Source organism: Bos taurus, chromosome 1 (assembly GCF_002263795.3).
Source record: "Bos taurus isolate L1 Dominette 01449 registration number 42190680 breed Hereford chromosome 1, ARS-UCD2.0, whole genome shotgun sequence".
In the NCBI taxonomy this organism is placed as follows: Eukaryota; Metazoa; Chordata; class Mammalia; order Artiodactyla; family Bovidae; genus Bos; species Bos taurus.
The window spans coordinates 81,401,106-81,425,381 of record NC_037328.1 but is presented as its reverse complement, the minus strand read 5'-3'; the positions used below and the strand labels follow the sequence as shown (position 1 = coordinate 81,425,381).

Genomic DNA, 24,276 nt, shown 5'->3' with positions numbered 1-24,276 from the left:
TGTTCCTGTGGGAAAACACCACTGGCTTTAAAACAACTGCTTGAATGTGGGAGTTTTTACTAATGCCATGCCATGAAAAGTGGGGACAACCTGCTCAATAAAACCCTGACAAAGCAAAATATAACTAAGTTTTTCTTTATCCAACTTCTAGGAGAAAGAAGCATTACTTTGGATTTATGTTTTAAGCAAGCTGCAGAGGCTAATATGGGCTTCCCAGGTGGCACAGTGGTGAAGAATCAGCCTGCCAATGCAGGAGATGCAAGAGACATGGGTTCAATCCCTGGGTCAGGAAAATCCCCTGGAGAAGGAAATGGTAATCCACTCCAGTATTCTTGCCTGGAAAATCCCACGGACAGAGAAGCCTGGCAGGAGTAAATTCCAAATTCCAAATTTCTGCTCTATGCCCTACATCGGTGGTTCTCAACTCTGGCTACACATCAGTATCACATGGGGGCACTTAAAAAAAAATTATGCTAATCCCCACAACAGACCAACTGAATCAAAATTTCTGGAGGTGGGCTAAGGTACTATATTGTTAAAACATGAGTGTCCAGAATTCAGAACAGTTGCCCTGTACCAGTGGCTCTCAAACTTGAAAAGGCATCACAATCACCTGACAGCCTTATTAAATCACAGGTTGTTGGGCTCCACCTGGGAACTTCTGATTCAGCAGGTCTGGAGTGGGATGGAAACTGTGCATTTCTAACAAGTCCCCACAAGATGGTCCAAGGGCTGTACTGAGAATCACTGCCCTATACTTTCTCCAGTTGAACAATATGAACAGTTATTCTAAATTAATTTTATTATAAAGATAGAAAATTTTGGAAAGATTTTCAACAGTATAAGCCAAAGAAAATTATTTTCTGTTTAACCATCAAATAAAACAGGTAACAGATTATCAGAATTCACTGTTACCTGAGAATTTTAGTTACTGAAGTTAAACCAGGATAAAATCAGACCCAGTTCCATTCAACCATGTGTAAGCACCTTCCATGTGGTGACTGGGTACACACCATGAGTAAGTCATTTCTTCCTTCCTAGAGCAGTGAACAGACTATCAAACAGGACTGCTGTGCACACAGCTATACACTCACACACTAACAGCTGAAGTGATAGTGAGACAGATCATTTCACAATGACTCGGGGGAGCTATACCCAGAAGGGGGCCTTTTAAAAAGCTGAATCTTTAAGGGGATCATCCACCTGCCAGTTTTCCACTGCCCATAACACATTTTACATTACTGGGGCACTGAAATCCCTGCCCTAAAAGAGAGAATTTAGACTTTGTCCCCAGGCATTATAGGAGTGATTAGGAACTAAAGGCTAATTTTACTTTCAAGCTGAAGGCAGGTTCTGTGGTTTATCTACCTTTGTACTTTTTTTAACAATTAGCGTAGCATCTCATACATAGGTGTTACTGAATACCTGGAAGTAAGTGACTTAAAAAATGTAATCTGGAAAACAAACCTAAAGATCCCCAGGGGTACATACAGGTAGAGAGGGGAGGAGGTTCAGACCACCAGTCTCTACTTAGCATCCTCATTCCAGGCTTAACACATCACAGGCATTTAAAAAGTCTTAACCAAAAATACTGTATTATGTTAATGTATTAACATACATTAAGCTAGCATTAGAATGGTTTGTTTCTACAGATTTGGAAAGAATAAGAGGAGAAGACTTCTCAGAGTGTAACTCACTAATGAAGGGACTGAGGGCTGGCTTCTTTTGTACCCTACGCTCTATGTACTGCATAGTGACTAAAATACATAGCTTTTTTAGTTAAAGTGAAGCTCTTCCGAGATGAAAAAATTTGAATTCCTAGTGAGACTCAAAAACATTTTTTAAATTAGCCAGACACTATTTGATGATCAGCAGTTGATTCAGCTGAGCTAATTGAGAGCTGAAAGGCAGTCAGTTTCAAAACCCATATGCAACCTCACCAACTAGGCACAGAATATTACCTATATACCCACCAACCAGACAAGCACTGTTAATGAAGTTTAAGTCTCTAAAGACCCCTGACAGAGAAAATCTCCAGAAATAGAAGCTTTTCTCAAGATAAAAACACTTTTTGTTATTGTTGTAAGAAGAACTGAAATAAGTGAAATTAAATGCTGAAAGTAATGACAAACCTAGATACGGTATTAAAAAGCAGAGACATCAGTTTGCCTACAAAGGTCCATATAGTCAAAGCTATGGTTTTTCCAGTAGTCATGTACGGATATGAGAGCTGGACAATAAAAAAGGCTGAGTGCTGAAGAACTGATGTCTTTGAACTGTGGTGCTGGAGAAAGCTCTTGAGAGTTCCTTGGACAGCAAGGAGATCAAATCTGTCATTCCAAAAGGAAATCGACCCTGAATATTCACTGGGAAGGACTGAGGCTGAAGCTCAAGCTCCAACAATTTGGCCACTTGAAATGAAGAGGCGACTCACCAGAAAGACTCTGCTGCTGGGAAAGACTGAAAGCAGGAGGAGTAGGGGACAACAGTGGATGAGATGGTTGGATGGCATCACCAATTCAATGGACATGAGTCTGAGCAAACTCCAGGAGATGGTGAAGGACAGGAAGCCTGGCGTGCTGCAGTCCATGGGGTGACAAAGAGTCAGACACAACTGACTGACTAAACAACAATATGCTGAAAGTACCCTTTGGAATGCCAATGTAGTAGGGGTCAGCAGACCCAGGCTGGCTGTATCCCACTAGAACACAGCTCCCAGGCAGCCTCTTCCACTAACAGCTGACTACTGGAGGTTATCACTCTACTTCAGACAAATGCAGCTTGACAGGCTCAATCTTAGAACTCTTCCACAATACCTTAAAAAAAAAAAAAACTAAAATGTATTTACATTTTACCTTTAAAGGATAGTACAGAATCAAATGGCAAATGATCAAATGTAAAATAGCCCCCAGTTAAGTACCACTGGTTATTGAATTCTTGTTGGAGAATATTTCCCAAATGAAAAAAATCCAAAAAGAGGTACTTCCTTCAATTTTTCTAATACTGGACTGCCATGATTCAAACTGAATGCTTTCTTTTGAATGGATAGATTTCAGCCACTTTCTATTATGTGAAAGTTATGAAGGCATCATCCTAAATTCTTCCAGAATAAGGTAGTACCCACATATTAACTATCTGCATCCCAAGGGCATTGAAAACCTAAAAAAAAAAAAAAAATCAAGATTTCAGCTCACTGAATAGTGAAATATTATTACTGCTCATCAAATAGTGAAATATCATTACTTCTAATTGTAATAGGACAGAACTAGAATTTATCTTTTCTTTAAAAAATAATAAAAGACTAAAAAAAACTAAAAAAGAAGAAAGGAGTGCTTACTTAACGAAAGAATCAATGTAAAAAAAAAACAGAATCAATGTAAACAAAATCATAACAGGTAAATTTAAACTACTCAAGAGAATAAGCTGTTTAAACACATTTTGAAAGTATTTATATGTAATTGATATCATGAATATAATTTTCCCTATTCAATAAGAAGGTCTAGTAGGACTGCTCTTCAGCAACATTTTGTTAATTTACTCAGGTTACAATTCTTAATTGAAAGTAATATAATTTTTAAAAATCTGCCTATTCCAACATTCTATGAATAATCATTCATCTTTCCTTTACCTGAATGAGTCTGAATCGATGGGGCCTCAATACATTTAATTCTAACCATAATCTCAGGTCAAGAATTGAACAGCATCAACCAAATTCAGAACAACTGATAGTGCTGATGTTTTCAGAAAGGAGGATCTGATGTGTTTAGTTATGGAAAATGCCCGACCACATCCATGCTACACTGCATGGCTCCATGGCTCCAGGCTGTAAGATACATCCATGAATGTCTAAGGTCAAATGCCAACTGCAATGGCCCATAAGCATTTCTGAAAATCTAGGAAACATGTATGTTTCCACCCTCAAAAGCTTCTCCATGCACCCAGGACCACTCAGAGGAGTGGGGTCCTAACTGAACTCTGGACAGCTCCTGTGGTGAGATGTTCTGTAGGCAGCGACCCCTGTGTATCTCTGTGAAATGGCATCACCAAACAGGACCATCTTTCCCAAATGCTGCTTTTCTTAACTTGAAAAACAAATCAACCGGAAGGCAAATTAAGAAGGAAAAGCCAAGATTATCTGAGACCTGAGTGAGTCACCTGAGGGGGAAGGGGTTCAGCCTGCTGAATGGCTTCTGCTCCCTGTCCCCCAGGACGGGATTATAACAAGAAGTCACTGAGGAAGAATGAGAAAAAAATACATTTCTTTGGGTACATATCCACAGGAAGTCAAATTATTAAGAAAATCAACAATAATAAGAGAGTAGATTTACATGTCATAGTTGCTCCTCTGAGCTCACAGAATTCATGTTCAGGCTCACCTTTAACCTTCTAACACTTGAAAATGATAAAAATCTGAAACAAATCTTAAACTCAGTCTCTCCACTGAGGATAGTTGGGGTGTTCTCTCGTAGCTCTTTAAGAAAAAAAAAAAGTTTAACACTAAAATCATGTGACTATTTTATGGAAAAAAAAAAGTATTGAGATTTTTAACTATGAAGAGGAAAACAACTCAGAGCATAAAAAAGGAAGCAAAGTAGGCAAAGGATAATAATAAATTTTGATGGACTGGTATATATAACCTGTGTAGAAAATGTTGTATTATATTTACTACTAGTGGTTCTTTAAAACAATATAGAAAGCACATATTTTTCCTAAAAAGCAGATATTCCCAAAGGACTGTGATATTCCATAAGCCTCAGTTTGTCCAAGTTCATAAGGAAACAACCAACATAACTTATCTTTTTTATTCCAAATTAATTCTATCAAGTTTTGAATGTTTTGAGATTTTACATTGTTAAATATGATTTTTTGTTTTTTCAAAAATAGAATTAAAAATTTTGTATTCACATATAGTTGATTTACAATATTGAGTTGGTATCAGGTAAACAGCAAAGTGATTCAGTTGTATATATATGCTTTTTTCAGATTATTTTCCATTATAGGTTACTGAATATTTTCCTTTGTTTTATACAATAAATCCTCAAAATAAATTTTCACTTCACATTAACTATCATGTTATCAAGACCTTTAAGAGAAAAGATTGAATGTTTTATGGGAAGTATATGCAAGTAAAGTCAGCATACGGAAGTAAAGTAAGCACTGAGATTCAATAAAAATTTAAAGACATGACTATTCAACAAATTTCTTCAAGAAATAAATGTATAACAAAGGCAGGTACCAAAGATCAGAGGGCCTGCTGTTTTGCATTTTTAGTGGGGAAGAGAACTAGCTTGTCTGGTATCAAAGTGACCACTGCATTTTGCCTGAGAAAGATTTTCTCAGATTTGGTATAGTAAATAGCATATTTCTTAGAAAACCAACGATTTTAAAGAAGGGTAAATATATTTTCCTCTTGTAGACCATGGCTAACCACAGCATGGCACAATTTTGGAGAAATAAGACCTCACCCAGTTACAAAAATAGCAAAAAGGACTCTTGCTTCTGGCAGAAAAGTGACATCTTTATTGATACTACAAGAAGAGTGTTTTAAACTTCTCAATTTGGCTTTTTTTTTTAATCAACTCTTTTAGATTAAATTGAAAGGGGAAATTAAATTGTGTTTTAGAAAATGTAAGTAACTGAAATCATTCTTCAGGAGAAAGAAAAGAAAGAGCCACAAAACAAAAAGAAAAGGAAACAACTCAAGTTAAATACTGAATAAGTGACCCTGTCTTAAGTACTCTGAACAATCTGGGCCTCAGTTTTCTAATCTAAGAAATGAATAGAGTAGTAGTATCTGCCTTTCTCATCCTACAAGGTGCTGTGAAAATTAAATAAGGAGTATAAAAGGCATCGATAAACTGTAACTGTTATTACTGCTGTTTTATAAGGAATTCTAGTTTTATTCCAAAAGGAGTTAATCATAAATATTAATACAAGGGGATTATTCTTTTCAGTATAAGTGCCAAAGCAACCAAGTCTCTCTTTGACTTGCTGACTTTTCCTGATTGACTTAATTCAACCCTAAATGATCCCTGATGATCTCTAATTCTTGGTATTCACCTTTTGAGTAATCCCTTCCCTTTGAGTGTGGACAGAACTACAGTCTTGTATCTAACAAACAAATAAGGCAGAAGTGACAACGTGCAATGCAGTGACTAGGCCATAAAAGGCTGTGTGGTGTCACTCTTTCTCGGATTACTCACTCAGGGAAGCCTGCTGTCGTGCTGTGCACAGACCCACGGAGAAGCCCATGTTGTGGGGAACAGAGCCCTCCAGCCCACAGGCAGAAAGACACTGAGGCCTGCCAACAGCCCCAGGAGTGAGCCTCGCAGCAGATCTTCCAGGCCAGCTGAGTCTTCGGATAACTACAGACCCGGGTGGCAACTTGACTGCTATTCCGTGAGAGACGCTGAGCTAGAACAACCCAGCTAAAATGCTGCATGTTTCTGACCCTCAGAAAACGTGTGAGATGATAAACATTGGTTGTTTCAAACTGCTAAATTTGGGGGTAATTTGTATGCAGCGACAGGTTACTAATACAGAGCATTTGACAGCATCTTGCTCTGCAACTAACATTTAAGATCAGTCGCTACCTTGGCTATGGATTATCTTGCCCATTGGTAAACCTGTCATTTTTGTACTTGTCAGTTTATTCCACAATAACTTTTGAGCCTGACGGCTTAAACTGATATTTGATTTACTACATAAAAAAACACACCTTAAGTTTGATTCTTGTATCCACTTATTATCTTGCAACAGAAGGACAGCTGCTTCTGTTTTTATCAAATAGGTTTTTCTGTGAGTCTCAGCAGATTTTTAATACAATTTGGGTTATACAGAGAAATATCTACAGGGAAAATTATATTTTCATGTAATCATACTGAATTTAAGATTAAACCTATTTTTATTTTTTTTTTAACTGATATGCAAAACTTATTCTGGTTCCACCAAATCCAAATCTTTGCTTTCCAATATTTATTTTGTATCTTTGTGCAACTGCTCTTTTACAGCTCAACTCAGTTTAAAAAGATTTCATACCTAAAATGCCCATGAAGGTTTCATTCTAATTAAGCCAAAGAGTAAGTCAAAAGTTTGAAAATCCCCCTCACAAACAAGCAAAATCTCTGAACTACTATTTTCCCCACCCTGTTTGAAAATAAAGAAGGGGGAAAAAGGAGGGGGAAAAAAAAAGTAAATTATTAATGATCTTATTATGACTTTAATTTTAATTAATTCATTCAAAAATAATTAATGAGCAGCTGTTTCCAGTATTCAAGGCATTCAAGATGCAACAGTGCAAATAAAAAATAAGACCAGATCTCATGGTACTTCAAATTTTTAAAATTCAAAAGACCAGCCCCCAAAAAATACTTAGCTATTTTTGGGGAACTGATGACTGTTTAGATCCATCACAAACAAGGAGAGTCACTTAAAACCCTGAATTCCCAGATCCTGTATGGGTTACACAGATGACTTGCTAACTTTTTTTTTGGAGTGAGGCATTTATTTCCAGTACAAATTTAAGGTGAATAAATGGAGAGACACAATATTTGTAATTTTTTCTGTGTCAGGCATGTTAATACATTGTAATATAAACTACATAGTAACATTAATTATTTAGTATTAGAATCCCATTTGACAGCTGAAAGTTAGGCTCTAAGATAAGATACTAGTAAGCAACATGGTTGGGGTCTAAATTCAGTCAATTTTGATTCCAAAGTCCATGTTCCACCCACCCCTTGATGAGTTGCATTTTAAGCTCCAATAAATCCTAAGATCAACAGCATCTACAAAATTGCCTATAAGGAAAAAAAAATCTCCTATTAAAACTATACTTTAATAATTACTTCTAACTTAAATTTCAGTCTGGCATCATGTAGCTGCTTTCAGAGTATCTCCACTTGCATATCTCATATGACATCAAACTCAATACACCCAAAACTTGATTTCCCTCTTAAAAGCTATTCTCCCCCCAAGGTTCTTTTTACCATGGCATCACTTTTCCTATCACCTCACAATTCAATCAACTGACCTGTTACCAAGCTGCCCACGCCACTATAAGATGCGCATGCTCGGTAGCTTCAGTCGTGCCCCACTCTATGTGACCCTGTGGGCCACAGCCAGCCAGGCTCTCTGGTCATGGGATTCTCCAGGCAACAATACTGCAGTGGGTTGCCATGCCCTTCTCTAGGGGATCTTCCTGACCCAGGGATTGAAGAGGCATCTCTTAGGTCTACTTGCGTTGGCGGACAGGTTCTTTACCACTAGCACCACTTGGGAAGCCCTCGCTCCATTATGCCTGACCATAAATGACTGACTTACAACGTTCTCCAAAACAAGTGCTTTACCTAACTTGGTGATCACTAAAGAGCTATTTCATTATGCACGTAAATTACAGAACAAAAAGATACATTTGAAAAATGCTAATTCCAACTGTCAGAGTAGTTTTTTGTTTTTCATTTTTTTTAAAGGTCCCTTAGGCAATTGGCAGTTTTCATTTAGTCTGGCCTTAATGAGTATTTACCATACCTAGAGCCCAGAAACAGAATCCATATGGCCTTCAATTTCCTCAACTTAAATACCAGAAAGTGCAAGAGTCACCAAAACATTTCTCAAACATATTTAAAAACAAAGTTTTTTCACCACCAAATTTTCCTACCAAGTACGCTCTATGCTTTTAAAACTACATGTCTTATATCAGATGTTGGCTTATAGGCAGAACTCAAGTTCTTATTTTTAAAAAAGTTTGCTGGGTATACAAGAACCGTATTTTCTTAGGAAATGGTTTAAACCATTATCTATAGTTTGCCTAGTGTTTAATTGGAGAAGAATTCTGACTGATGTGGAAACATGTTCCTCCAGTTACATGAGAAAATAGAGGTTTATTTTTTTTTATTAATGTGTACTCCGAAATACTATACAAACTTACGAGTGTCACATATTCAGCATATGTACATTCTGTATTTACCAAAGGACTTTAGATGGCTAAATATAACAGAAACAAAATAAGATCACTACATAAAGATAAACACTATAGGGTACTCCATATAATGGAGAACATATTTATTCCAGAAAAATAAACTAAGGATGGTTACTCTGAGACCTAATTTTAGTTTTGAGCTTTCAAATAGCTATCATCATTAGATAAGAGACATACAAGTTTATCCAGTTTATCAAGAGAAGTACTTTTCCCTCTCACTCACAGAGAACCTTAAGGGTAAGAGATACTAAACATAATGAAGTGTCCTCAGCAATACTTTTGCAGAAGATGCAGATTTTCATGTGGCAGAAACTGCAAACTGGCAACCCACGAGCCAGATTAACCTGCTCTCTTCTCTGACTCACAGTGTCTCCAAAACTTTTTCAATGGTCGAAAATTTTAAATATTTAAAATAAGAACTCTGACTTTTGACTGTAGCTGACTAAAGCTATGCCTCCTATACCCCATTAGGCCTCTTATACTCCACAGAACCCCTCCATGCTACCACTTATGTCATTTACAGATATCTGAATGTGGACCCTCATAAATACAGTCTTAGAACAGTCTTGACTATAAAACTTGAGTGAATATGAAATCATCAGTCTTTCAAGACCAGCCTACAAGAAGCCAGAGTGATGAAGCACAGGGGCATGGAGGAAGAGCTCAGAGGGTAGTGTCCCAGTCCTTCCTTCAAGACTATAAGGACTCGGCCCAAGAGTCTTTGGCCACAGGTTAAGAAATCACTGAAATAAATAAATAAATATATATATATATATTTTTCAGTAATACCTTGTTTTTTGAACAAGAATCCTACATGCTGGACTGACTTGTGTGTGTGTGTATTAGAGTATAATGGCTCATGTCCCTTCTGATTTTCTGGGCATCCATTCTGAAAAGTGAAAGTGTTATTCGCTCAGTCCCCTCTGACTCTTTACTACTCTATGGATTGTAGCCCACGAGGCTCCTCTGTCCACAGACTTCTCCAGGCAAGAATACGGGAGTGGGTAGCCAAGTCCTTCCCCGGGGGATTTCCCCAATTCAGGGATCAAACCCGGGTCTCCCGCATTGTAAGCAGATTCTTTATTGTCTGAGCCACCAGGGAAGTCCAATTCTAATCAAATGAAAGTATTTTGATGATCACCTCTGAGTTCATGGAACCCAAACATGTAACAGATAAAAGTAGAGCTGCTCTGCTTGAAAAAGGGATATAAAGGCCATCCCGTTTGGACCTCCCAAAGTAGAAACTTGTTCTTGATGAATGAGTGGGTCCCATGCCACCGGACCCTTCACTCTTCAAAAGTCATTTGACACTAATGACTCTGCCAAGAGCTAGAGTACAACCATCGCCCAAGGAGCTCTCTGCAAAGTTCCTGAAGGGCAAACAATCTGTGCTGTTGATTGTAGAAAAATCCATAGATTTAGTAGTCTGGCATGTAGTTGGCAAAGCAAACATTTGTTACTAAAGCGAAAGTGACAGGAGATGGAAGGCCATGCCACAGGATTCAGAAGTAAGGGAGGCAGAGTCTAAACTTCCTCAGGAGAGAGCTTTGCATCTGCTAAGACTACCTGATCAAGGAATGAATGGACTCAAACCCCAGAATTACATACTATAGGGCAGATACTTCTGAAGTGTTTCTTCAAAGCAGCAAACCCCTCTTCTAAGCCAAATTCCAGACCAAACTCAAATATGTAAAAAAGCAATGAATGCAGCTGTCTCCTGATTGAAAGGTGGGTAAGAAGCCAGAATCCCCCAGGTACATATGTCTACCCCCTTTTCCCATAAATTTGGCATCTCCTTAGAATCCTAAGGCTCTGTGGAACACACAGTTAAAAGCACTACTGTGGGGAATAAAATTTGTGACTTGGGCCTGGAAATTTTTAAGGCAGGTATTAACACCTTGGGGCTTCCCTGATGGCTCAGTGGTAAAGAATCTGCCTGCCAATGCAGGAGATGTGGGTTTGAGCCCTGGGCCGGGAAGATTCCCCCTGGAGGAAGAAATCCCATGGACAGAGGAGCCTGGCAGGCTACACAGTCCCCAGGGTGGCAGAGAGTCGGACGCAATGGAGCACACATGCACACGTTAACACCTTGACCATGATTATAATAAGTGAACTAAAGCCACAAACCATTTTCAATATCAAAATGACTGTTTTGAAATCACTATTGAAATAGATACATGCAGCAAATCATTAACACAAAAATCAATGAACCAAAGAGATAATTCTTCCCTGGCAAACCTCTTAAGATGTATCAAGAATTACGTAAGAACCAGCCACCTGTGCTCAGTCCTTTATAACCCTTAACAGAATCCCTTTTTAACTTATCTACTTCATACACCTAAATCCCAGTCTTCTTTTCAAATAATGGAGCCACCAGCACCTTTGTCATTTCAAATCTTTTGTGAAGGAAAAAAAAGTATCTAAATAAATAATAATAAATCTGAAAAAATAAATTAAGCAACCAAAAAAAATATTAACCAATAGCAGTTTGTTCTTTATTCCTTAAAAAGGAGATTAAATCCTACATTAAGAAAAAAAATCTGAACTTAAAATCTAGTTTCTAAAGATCCTTGATTTTCATCATCTTTAGCAGAGACACAATTCAGGGAGTTTTAAAGCAGTTAGTTTATAAATTCAGTGTCCACGATTTGAAGACATCACTATCAGTTTGAAGAGAAGAGGGAAAAGAGTGTAGTTGGATGCAGGAGAAAGACCATTTATGGTCTTTACGGTTATTTATGCATCCATATATTTTTTTCTTTCTGTTCTTCAGTGGTGGTGGTTGTTGTTAACAGATCTTTTTCTTTACAAAGAATAAATACAAATATACCTGGTCGGGGGGGGGAGTAGCCTAAACTTTCAGCACTGAGAAATCCCTTCCCAAGTTTCCAACCCCTCACAAAAGCCTACAAGGACTGACCCCCACGACCACTGAGACCCTGGAGGAGCCAGTCTGTGGCACACTCCCAGGAAGCATGAGCCACAGAGCCCATACATTCCAGCATTTTGAGCAAGCATGCACACGCCTCCCCACTTCCCCAGACTCCGCCAGTGAGGGGCACCAGGCTGGAGGCAGGCCGCACACCAGGCACCTTCCAGCCCTGGCCCAGCCATCCCCAAGGGCCCGGCCATCCCCAAGGAAATGTAAAAGGGAAGGAGAATGCGAGAGAGGGAGAAGTGGCCAGTACAGGGCCTCAAAGAAAGAAATGTAAGACCTTTTGTGGGGCAGACCAAACACATACTCTGAGAGGTTTTTAAACGTCAAAGATCAACTTGTGTGAGACTCAGCCCTGCTAGCACCCAGTGGAGTCCCTTAGTCTCCCACCCACCATCAGTACTAGTCTTTGCCACGTGCTCTGAAATCCAGAAAGAGTGTACAAGCTGCACGACAAAGTTCTGTCATCTATGTTTCCATGGCTGCCTGTATACTTTCTCCCTTCCTTCTCTCTCCCCCTTCCTCATCCCGCTTTCCCTCCTTCCTTCTTCCATCCCTCCCTTTTTTCTCTCTTAATAATTGAAGAAGTTAAACTCTATTTTTTCAGCCTTAAACTGTTTCATCATCTACCTCCAACTCTCATATAAAGATGCACAAACACTTTTACTCCAAAACCCTATCCACACAATGATGAGACAAAACATCCACTTTTCAAAAATTCATTGTTAAAATCACAAAGATCAGGAGGGACTAAAGTAAACAGTTCCACATTAACAAAAACTATATAGCCTATTCTCACATGAAGTTTTTTGAAATATCCTCTATTTATGAGTTGGTTTAAGGTTAAACTGTCCATGGAACCACACCTCATTGAATATATTTTGCTTTATTTTCTAAGAGAAAGCACAAAAGTGAAGATATAAACATGGTATTGAAAATTTTTCTGATAATATTTGATTGATAAAAGCCATTATTTTTTTACCTCATAATGAATTTTTTTCATAAAATTATATTCTTATCAAAAAAGCACCACCTGTGTATCTAGAAAGCAGAATTCTTATTTATCTCATTGCATTGGTAGTATAATTGTATCTCAAGTCCTATATACTTAAAAGTCATGAATGCATAATATATTTAAATAGTGTATCAAAAAGAACATATAACTCTTTCTACTCCCTGTGCTTTCACTTTTTCATTGTCAAAAAGGTTTAAAATTTTTTCATGTTAGTAAGATGAAAAACTTTATAGAAGACAATTTGCAAGAATACTGTATTTCCTTCTCCAAATCATAGATAATTTTTAAATATACAGATAAAAAATGAAAGCAGGCCACACTTTGTATAACACTCTAGGTCCTACACTAAAGAGTCTGAGTGTTTTTTTTCAGGATTTAAAAAAGGTATCTGAGTCAGAGGATATAAGTATAGACCCTCTTTCCCCCTCCTCCCCACTGCATACATAGTATGCTTTTTACACTTAACTTTCAGCCACAATGGGTTTTTTTTTATTTTTTTATCTTTACGTAATTACTAATGCCTCTACTACAGGACCACCTCGGGAAAGTTTCTTCAAATTATGACCTAATACTTTTAGTTGTTTTTCAGTTACATTAAATTAAAACTATACTAAAGATCAGTCCTTTATCTTCCTCAGCATATCTGCTGTATACATGTAAATTTTGTCTCTAATTCTGATTTAGGAAATACATCCAAAGTTACTCTATAACCTATACACACATGACAACTTTCTACTTTATTGCTAGGCTATTGTTACTGTATACAAATTAAATAAAGGTGAGCAAGGGTAAGACAGCCACTGCTGCTTTGAAGCAGTTTTGGGTTGGGTGGAAAGAGGAGTTGCTGGGGAGTTAAAGTTTTACAGCCCTATCTGTAAAAGGTATGAAAATCAGATCTCTCTTGGCTGTATACAGTAAGATACGAAGAAGGCCTAGTCCAATGCCTAGCATACCAACTACTCAGTATTAGTTACCTTCTTCCTTTTCCCCATCTTCTGAGTCAGGATTCCACAGAATATGCAACACCCAACCCTGGACTCTACTAAGTTAAAGAAATGAAAAGCCTGAGGAGTTGGAAATCATCTTCCTTCATTTACTTTTTTCTTGATAATTCCTTCGTCCCTCCACCACCACCACAAATATGATAGTGCACAAAAGTTAAAGGTAGCAAGAGGATAATGCAGGTAAAGTTTACTGCTAAGGGGAAATGGACTATTCTTCCTATGCTTAGTTATTTAGTATGTTTTTGAGTGATATATCATTAATGAGGAACTCGGGGACTTTACAGATGCTATTCTATTAACGTTCATTTCACCCCCACAGGAAAGGCCAAAGGCCACAGTCTGTACAGAAAGAAAAGCAGAGACAGACACCAAATATCAGGAAAGACTTGGCAGCTACCAGGAAAACACTTCACCAAAAGCAGTCCTGCCCTCTAGCAATGGGTTGGCTGAAACCCGGGAAGAACCCACCCAAGTGGTTCCTTGAGCCTGACTTTCCTTTACCATGTGGCACAGAGTCTTGACCAGACCGTATGGCTCAGCTGCTGAAATCTCTTTCTCAGCAATGTCCTGTTTCATAACACAAGGAATGCAACCACTGAAAAAAGCAATGTAACAACAACATCAAAATCCAACCTGCTTGGTTAGGCATACCCCACTTCTGTCTACGGGCAACCACAGTGATGCTGCTAATAATGTTAAAATGACTTCTGTTTCTAATTTTTCCTAAAAACTGTAACAAAGTACAGATCATTTTGGATTGATATAAGAATAAGATCATTGCAAAGGGTGATTCACAAATAAAATCTATATTTATATCTTTCCTTCCCTCTTGAATGGCAACCTCTGAACCTATCAGTAATAACACTTTCAGACAACTTTTAATTAAACAAAGTGAATGGAGATGAAGCACAGTGGACTGAGAATCAGAAGTTCTAACCCTAGCTTTACTATTTAATAGCCATGTGACTTTAGGCAAATTATTAAATTTCTCTGTGACTAAGTTTTTTCATCTAAAAAATGGAATAATATTAACTGCTCTTCTTCAGATAATTATTCTTTAGAATAAATGAAATAATGTTTTGAAGAGCCTGGGTTATCATCAGTATTATATGAATGGAAGATACAGGCACATAAGTAAACATCCATCTAGTATTATTTACATGTCCATACATGGAATCATGAAATTACCTTTCTGATCACATTTAAAACAAAAATTAAAGTCTAAGCATCACCCGCTAAGGCAAATCCTCACATACTGGTACACAATAATTATATAATAAGAAAAACCAAAAATATCATTCACATTGCAATGGTCCCATACAGATTTCCCTGGTCATTATTAGGTATAACATTTTCTTATAACATAGATAGATAAAAGAAAGTCTAAAACATGCATCAGAACTCTGAATTTTCATTTACTGGACTTACTGAAATACCTAGTTTATTAAATATTCCTGATAATAAGCAGAATGGGAAAATTATAACTAAATCTTCACATTTTAAGAAATAAAGCATAGAATAAACAACCAAGAAACCCAAGAATAAACAAATAAAATGTATCTCCAAAATGTAAGCTTATTATTTAGTGAGAACCAGAGACTTGGAGAAGAAGCATATCTATCAAATAGTAGTTATCACTTTGGACTTGACCGCCTGCTATTAATGCAAAAGTACCCTTTTTCTCTGGATTATTCAACACCTCAACATGCCATCAAATGGTAAACCAAATTAAGGAAACAGTAATTATATTCTCCCTCCTCTTTGGAAGCCAAAGTAACAAAATCTGAATTTTCCTGTAAGAGAAAATAATTTTTCTTCACTATTTTATGGAAATACCAGACTAAAGTACATTATCAAAACAGGAAAAGAAAAACCTTAAAAATAATGCTCTGAGCACTCTGCAATTTTGCTGCCCAAAATAGAACCCATACAGTCTATGCCACCAAATGAAAATTACAAGTTTGTAAGCATGAAGTCAAATTATAAAGTAAAAGGTCTTTAAAAATATTTTATAATGATAAGTGAAATACTGTTATATTTACTGGTAGGTGTTTGCTCTTTATTTGCTATTATGTTTTCTTCAATGATATTGTTTTGAATGACTATCCAAACTAATTTGAGCTTGAATTTGAATATAAAAAGGACAAATCTTGACTAATAAATTATTTGGACATGTTTTGTTAAACAGAACTGTCCCATTCTTCAAATTAAGAAGCTAATCATAACTTTTAAGAAATTATGCTTCTGACTAAAATTTTTAGAAAATTAGTTTAAAAACTGGCTTAGCCAACCCCACCCCTCTCTTCTCCAATACCAAAGGACACTGAAGACATTTTGCTGATATTTAAATAGAATTTTTAAAAACATAATTTTGAAATCTACAATTCAACCTTTTAACAGCCTCCAAAGAAACCAGTTCAATGCCATGCTTCTAATGAAACTGATTCAGAGTACTTTTGTTGCACAAAAAAATACATTGCCTTCCACAGTATAGAATTTCTAAATGAAAATACATATTCAGATCTTGAATTTTCTACAGAAAATCAAAGCCTACATAGAATCACTTGCTAACTCTCTTACTGAGAGGGGACATCTGAGCAAAAGTGAAGGAGAGAATATTTTGCATAGGACGGTCCTTCCAGCAGCATGCTCACTAAAGAAGCCACTTCAGGTGACTGTGCCCCCGCTTCCACAGGTTAACCACCTGCAAGAGCTATAGATCATGCAAGCACACATCACTGCACTTGACTCCATTCACCACAAGGTTCAGACATCTAACAATTTTCCTGTGCCTTGTCAGGAATGAATAGCAGAACATTTGTTGCTCAATTAAAGATTTCTTCTTCTTCCCTCTTGATACCATCTCTGTCTGAAACTACTGTCTCCCATAACACACACACACACACACCCATGTGCACACACCCCACTGAATCACAGAGATGATACACTTAAACTCAAATAATGTCCTGTGACAATGCTGATCAATTGCTCATCTACTTTTGAGGATTTCATTACCAGACTTGGAAGAGTGATTCAGCAATCGACAGCAAATATTTAGAAAGTTGAAAGTATCAAATATGTATAAATAGTTCTTATAGAAATCTGATTTTCATAGCTTTACTGACTTCTAATGAATGTGCTCAAATTACTATCCTGTATGTACATTTCAATGTCATTTACATTCACCCATTAAAAATTGGAATAATCGCACAAAATAAAAACATTTACTCAAAATAATAGTGAAATGTTAATTTTGATATCTATTGGTTCTAAATCTTCAGTGTTCTTTAAAATTTTTCTTTCTAAAGAAAATATATTGTACTTTAGATCATTACATATAAAAGGTGTTATACAAATATTATTAATCTTCTCACCTTCTCTATATAAATGATAATCTCAGGTTAACATAATAAGAAAACAAAACTCTGAGACCATCCCTTACCAGTGTCTTATATCCAGTCATAAGTACAAAGAAACACTATTATTTAAGAAAACACAATTTGGCAAATGTATTACATATCACAAAATCGTCTTTTAGAACTAATGTTTATGTCTTTAGCCATTCAGCACTTTTATAAATTACTACAATATAATTTAAAATTGATATAAATTTGGCAAATTGGAAAATCAAGCAGTATATAACATCTATTTTGATTTGTAGATTTCAATGGTTTTTAATATTTAACCAAATAATGTAAAAATATTAAATGACCAGTCTTTTAAAAACACAAACTAGAGTTTTAAACCTGAATTATTAAGTAATTTTTTCTTTATTGCTTCTATTTTAATTTCAATGCTTATCTTCGCAAAGGTCACAGAAATGCATAATTTTATATGGCATGACCTAGAAGTGTATGAAAAAATTACTAGCCTTTTTTTAAAATGAGAAGCTAAATGTCGAACTCAAAAACAAATCATAAGTAACCTTTGAGTCTTATATATATATATAAAATATATATATTTTAATATACATTACACACATGTAATCTATACAATTAAATCCAGGCATTAACTTCTAATTCAACAAATTCTTGAAATGAAATAGGGTAACATGTGATTTTAACCTAATGAAGTCTTTTCTGTTGCTACAAAATTAAAAATTGATCCATCAAAAGCCTTTGTTGCAGGGAGGGCTTGAGGTTGGGTGGTTGGTTTTTTTTTCTTTTTGGTATTTAATTCAACTAAATACAATGTAGTACATACAAGCAAAATACAATTGAGATACTGTTTTCTTTAACATTCCTATAGGAGACCAAATTCATTTGCATTGGAGAGAACACAATTACTGATTTTTAACTCATGAAAGACAAATTCATAGCTTTTTCCTACACTACCTCATAGTATTCTCACCATCTCAGTGAAAGCATGTCTAGCACCACTTAGTTACTTCCTAGAAGTGGGCAGAAATTGCATTTTTAAAAGTTTTGTTTCTCACAGAATCATTCAACTTTAGTTACAAAGCACATTCAGGTTAGCGTAAGTCTTAGCTCAAAACAATTTATGCAATATGTGTGTGTGTCTGTGTGCATGTGTGTAGATATAAACAGCATATAAAATTTTTTAAACTAAACTCTCATCAACATCAAAAATGAAATTTCTATCAAGGACATTTCCACAACTTTTAAAACCCTTTGTCAGTTTTTTCTTCTTTAAGAAATCTTTGATTCTTATATACTACCAAGAAATATGAATAGAGAAAAAAGAATCGAAGATTTTTATTCAACAGAGCCCGAAGCCAACTTAGAAAGTTAAGAAAAATAGATGGTTTGTACATGGTTTACTTTACAGTAATTTACATTTAATAAGAATGAAGCACATGTGGCAAAAGAAAAGAGTTTTCTACTTCTGAGTGACCCTGAGAAAATAATAGTATCTAGTCTGTCCACAATAACAGCACATATAAAATGATGCTAGAATGATATTTAACAAAAGATCCAATTGGTAAGCAAATGGCATGCCAATATTTTCATAACTTAAGATAAAAAACATCCCCTCCCAAGTATCATTAGCTTAAAAAAATCTATCTGGAATGTAGATGTTAAAAATGATTCCTGAGAACAGAAAGAAATCAGAACAATATAAAGAAAAGGAGCACTCAATGGCAGAATGGTTCTTTAAGTAAGCAAGCAATGAGGATGAACTGTTTTCTTCACATTTTCACTTCTACCAACACAAAAACCACATATAGAACTGACTTGACGCCGACAAATGTACTTTTAACTTGTTAATTTTCATGGAAGTGCAACAAAAGAACACCAAAATAGTCACCATATAACATAAAAGCTTTGGTTTCAAATGTCACAGTACCCTGTTTTTGAGAGTCCCCACCGTGGTGGAGCCCTGTACATGAGCACACACAGCTGCCTCCTCCCAGGAGTCTGAGCTCAGTACACAACACCAGTCATTAGTTATCTCTCCCTTAGCCTGCAGTACCAGTAACTAATTTCTGCATTTTAAACTAATAAAGGAAAGAAAAAAAAGATTCAAGCCGTCCAATCAGAAATGAAGCAACCCTCTACAGCAGCAGCTTATGCATACATTTGGTATGTCAGACGTCTTCAGTGTAGTGAATCACACACAGCGCATTGTAATCTACCTCCTAGGTATTTCATATCACCCACAATGTTCAAAGAAATCATGTCCCAATAGGGCTGTAAAAGTCCTAGATTGCTCTTTAATTAATACTAAAAATTTGGGACAAGTTTTTAATTCTAAACTCTTTTATAAACACAACAAAATCATTTAAATGACCCTCTAGCTAACAGCAAATAACCTCTGCATTTTGAAAGAAAAAAGTTAAAAAATAGTATATTTGTGACAAGTTTCAAGAGATGTTAATAACTGTAGATAAACTAGTATTTCACTTACATTGCCACATTAAATAATGCTCTTTGCAACATGAAATGAGACACCAACTAACCAAAGTTAAAATTCTACTGATTTTTCACTAACTATAACTCCAAAAAAGAACTCAAAACAACTATACAGTCAATAGAATTAGATATTTACAGAAACACAACCCATCAAATATTTTGGGTGGTTCTTTTAAACCTTGTTTAATATATTCATCCAATATTCAAATGTTATGAGTAATTCTAACTTACAATAAATAGTTAATATATCAGAAAGCTTGAACTTAGATTTATCAAGCCAAAAAAAATTTTTTTAAGTATACAAATTTAAAATTCTTAATTGAAAAACCTATCAGTTGCACATTACATCTCTTCCTAGAGAGAACTAGCTTAACGTTACACATGAAACTGCAAATCATAACTTTTGCCTCTTTTTTTTAAAGGTATTGAGTAGTTTTCTGATACGCCACTGGAATCATTGGTAAACAAAAGATATTTTGTTGCCTAGTTAAAACATACCTGGAAATTTGCACACATTTTTAGAAACCCCTTAACAAAACATCTATGTGTTTAAAAAGTAGAATAGTTTGTTTTAAAATCTATTCAATTTTGGCAAAAATCAAGTAAATGGTTACACTGTTGAGAATTACAAATTGTAAAGGTGGTAAGTCACAGACTTCACTTAGAGTCTCCAATTCAGCTACTTAATGACTAATGGTGAAGAAATGTATGTGAATGGGATATAAACTAAGTTACGACACATAGAAAAAAATTCTAGAATGAGTAATAAAGGGCCCAAATTTAAAGTCCACAATAAACTTTAAACAAAGATGTTCTCCCTCAATCTCTCCTCATAGACATTCTCATGTAAGCAAATCACTGTGGAGAAATCCAGCCTCCACAAAACTTTTTACTTCTTCATTAACAACAGTGCACTTAAATATAATTATAAATTTCACAGTGATATTTGTTTAGCCTCAAATGTATCTTAAAAGCAACAACAACAACAACACGCTCAGAAGCAATATTCAGTAGTTTCAGGGACTAAAAAAGTCTGGCTTTTAACCGCCATCCAATCCAAACAACCTTCTTGTTTAAAACGCTATGTAAAATATCGACCCTTAACTGAATTATTTTATTATTCAACATTTAAGCTATCTAAAAAAGAAAACTAATTAATCGCGAAGTTTAGTTAAGCAATTTAGCTGACACAGTAAATATTTACTCTTAACATCTCACAGGAAGTCTTGACAAGCATTTGCTGCCATTGTGCTGGGGGTTAGGGTGGGAGTGGGGGGGGCGGGGAGGCAAGTTTTCATAAACAAGTTAAATGGTCCCAGCAAATTTAACACAACTAGTGTTCGTCACCCCCACCCCCAATAGGCACCAGATATTTTCCAAGTACAGTAAACACCTTATATAATGAAAGTAAAAAATGTAACTTTCTAAACTATTTTATCTCCACTGACAAAACAAACAAAAGCCTCTTAAAAACTATACAAGCACATTAAAAAAAACTGAATGTATTTTTATTTATATGTGAGACCAATCAAAAAAACTAAGCAAAATATATTTACCTGAGCTTTTTGGAGACTGAGTAATCAACTTCCATGATTTTCCCATGCAATTCCACTTTACCTTTAAAACAGAAATTAAAGCACTCAGAACCTTGCTGTGATGAAACTGGCGGGGGTCTAGGAGGGGCACGCACAGAACTCCACGCTCCGGTTCCGCCTTCAGGCGCCCTCCAGGGGTCTCTTAACCGGCTCGAACTGGGCAAACTTGCTTCCCGGTGGGAAAAAAAAGGTGGGCGCCGCGTTTCGCCTCGTTCCCCGGGGATGAGGTGGGAAGGGTGCGAGCCCGGATCCCGACCCCAGGTAGAGCTGTGGGTGGCATTACCGGAAAAACAAATTTAATAAAGAGCGGCGCCAATTTGAAAGGATGAGCTCATTTGAAACTCAAGCTGCAGGGCTGGCGCGGCCCCGCTCCTCTCCGGGCCCCCACCTCTCCATTCCGCTAACCCGGGCCCCGAAGGCTCCGCTGCGCTCCCCTCCCTGCCCTTTTCTCCCGGTGGCCCCGGAGAGATGCGCCGAAGACCCCCGGGGTCCGCTTCGGCGAGAGCCGGGTCCCCGCCGGCTTCTGATCACCTTGGCCTCGCCGCCGCCCCGCCCCCACCCCGCGCGCTGGTGGGGAAGGGGCTACGGCCGCGGGCAGAGGCTCGGGGGGCGCAGGCTCGTGGCCTGGGGGCGAGCGCGGCTCCGAGCGGTGCGTGTGCGAGAGGAGAGTTGGTGAGTGCGCGCGCGCGCGAGTGTGTGTGTGTGTCGCTCTCCGTCTCCCGTCTGGGCTCCAGCGCTCTCGCGGGCCCCCCGGTCGCCTCTTTCTCGGTCCTCAGCCCGGGCCCCCACCGAGTTGAGACAGGGCACCTCGTAAAAAGGTGCTTCTGGCCGAGCGGGAGGCGGGGGGACAGGCGGCGGAAAGCCCCCAGCCCCGAGTTCTTCTCAATAAAATCGGACAAAAAATTCAGAGAAAAATAGGAGCGCTTGAGAGACGAGCGAGAAGGGAGTGAGGTTCGGGAGAGGACCGAGAGAGATGTGCCGTCGTGCAAGGGCTGGGGTCGGGGGACTCCCCGAAGTCTCGAAGGGGATCGTCAGGGTGGCGCCGAGGGGGTGCCGAAAGTGGGGGACAGCGGGGCGACCTGGGGAGGGGGGGCTCTAAAGGAGAGTGCGGCTCAGGGGACGCCAGAGGGCGAGAAGTCCTGGGCACGAGGCACGGGAAGGGGTAAGGTCCGGTCAAGGGAGAAGGAGATGGAGGGGTGTTTTTTTTTGGGGGGGGGGTCCCTGACAAAGGGGGTGACGGGAAGGTCAGGGAAGAAGGGGAGACGGGGGGCTCTCTAAAGATGGGGGTGGGGGAATTCTGGAGAGCAGCTCGGGGAGCCGGGAAACTGGGGGTCCCCGAGAGAGCGAGCGAGCCTCGGGAACCCTCGGGGCGGCACGGGGGTCGCCCCAGGACTGCGGCTGGGAGGGCAAGGGGTGAGTCCAGAGCGGGGGGGGGAGGGGAGCGGGCCGTCCCAGGAGCGGGCCGGCGGTGAGAGTTGAAGGTCTGGTGCGTGGAAGTGAACGTGAACGCCGGAGCCCCCGCCGGGCGCCGCCCGCAGGGCTCGGCCTCCCTCCGGGCGCCGTCCCGGCCTGAGCAGGGCGAGGCGGGGGGAGGGGGACAGCGCCGACTGCTCACCCGAAAGGGTCTCGATGGCGCGGATGGCCCAGTTCTGGTCGGGGTAGTCCACGAAGGCGTAGCCGGACTTGAGCAGGACCTGTCCCGCCAGGGGCAGCTTCCTGTCCCCGAAGAGCTGCCGGAGGTCGTCGGCGGTGACGGCGGGGCTCAGGTTCCCGATGTAAAGCTTGTTCATCATCCGTCTCTTCCCCGAGAGCCCGCGGCTCCCCCGGCCCGGTACCCGGCGCTCCTCGCCTCCTCCGCTGCCCTCGTCTCCCCTGCTCCTCCTCCGCCCCCCCTCCCCGCCCTCCGCCCGCCCGCCACCCACCCCCACCCTCAGCCTGGCTCCCCCCACCGCGGCCGGCCGGGCCCGCCCGGGGGCAGAGGCGGAGGCGGGGACTCTGTGCGGCTGCCTCCTCGGGGCAGAGTCCCGGGCCGGGCGGCGGCGCGCGGACAAAGCGCTCTCTCTGCCTCCCTCTCTCTCCCTCTCTCTCTCCCTCTCAAGGCGGTGGCGGGAGGAGGAGCAGCGGCGGGCGGCGGCAGCGCACCCCGCGTGTGTCTGTGTGAGAGTTTGTACGGGCGTGTGCGCAGCCTAGAGTGAGCGAGCGAGCGAGCGCCCCCTCCCCGCCCCGCGCCGCTGCGCCCCTCGCCTCGCGCCCCCCGCGCTCCGAGGCTCCGCGCTGGCTACCCCGGCTTCTGCCCCGCGCCGGGCGGGCGGAAGCGGGTCGCGGCCCGGGGCTGGGGCTCCCGGACGCCAGAACCCCGGGGCGGGCGCGGCGCTGAGGCCGGGCGAGCGGCGGGGCGGGGAAGGCGCGCCCCGGGCGCGGGTGGGAGTGCGCGATGGGGAGCGGCTGGAGCCGCAAGGCGTGGGAGGGCGAGGGGCTGCGGGAGAGAGTGGAAGGGGGTGTGCGCAAGGTGGACCGGATGTGAGGGCGCGGCTGCCGGGCCGGCGGGAAGGTGTGTCTCGGAGGTGAGAAGCGAGGGCAGGCTGGGAGACCACAACTTTCGCGGCGAGTTGGCCGAGTCCGGTTCTCCGCGCGTTCCCCGGCGGAGCGCTCGCTCGGAGACCCGCTCCCCGCCCTGCTCTCCCGGGCGACCGGGCGGCGCGTGTGGTCGAGGGAGCGCGGACGGGAGTCTGGACGCTTGGGGGCCCGGGACTGGCCGGGCCCATACGAACCTTGCACCCCGGGGAAGTTGCTCCAGCCCCGGGCCTCAGTTTCCCGGACGGCGAGGGGAGAAGGCAGGCCAAAGCGGAGCCACGTCCCCTCCGCCCGCACCCG

The 24,276-nt window shown here is 40.1% G+C and overlaps 1 protein-coding gene across 2 annotated transcripts in view; it reads right to left on the bottom strand.

The window, feature by feature from the left end:
• The window catches only part of IGF2BP2 (insulin like growth factor 2 mRNA binding protein 2), a 171,492-nt gene extending 148,184 nt beyond the window's left edge, over nt 1-23,308 (bottom strand). The window contains exons 1-2 of one of the 2 annotated variants that reach the window (XM_005201476.5): nt 23,018-23,308; nt 21,364-21,424 (exon numbers count right to left, since the gene is read on the bottom strand). In XM_005201476.5, the coding sequence (XP_005201533.1) occupies nt 21,364-21,424; nt 23,018-23,195 (239 nt within the window). In that variant the 5' untranslated portion in view covers nt 23,196-23,308. The remainder of the gene's footprint in view (nt 1-21,363; nt 21,425-23,017) is intronic. The other variant, NM_001192504.2, reaches the window with a different exon arrangement.
• Between the last annotated feature and the right edge of the window lie 968 nt (nt 23,309-24,276).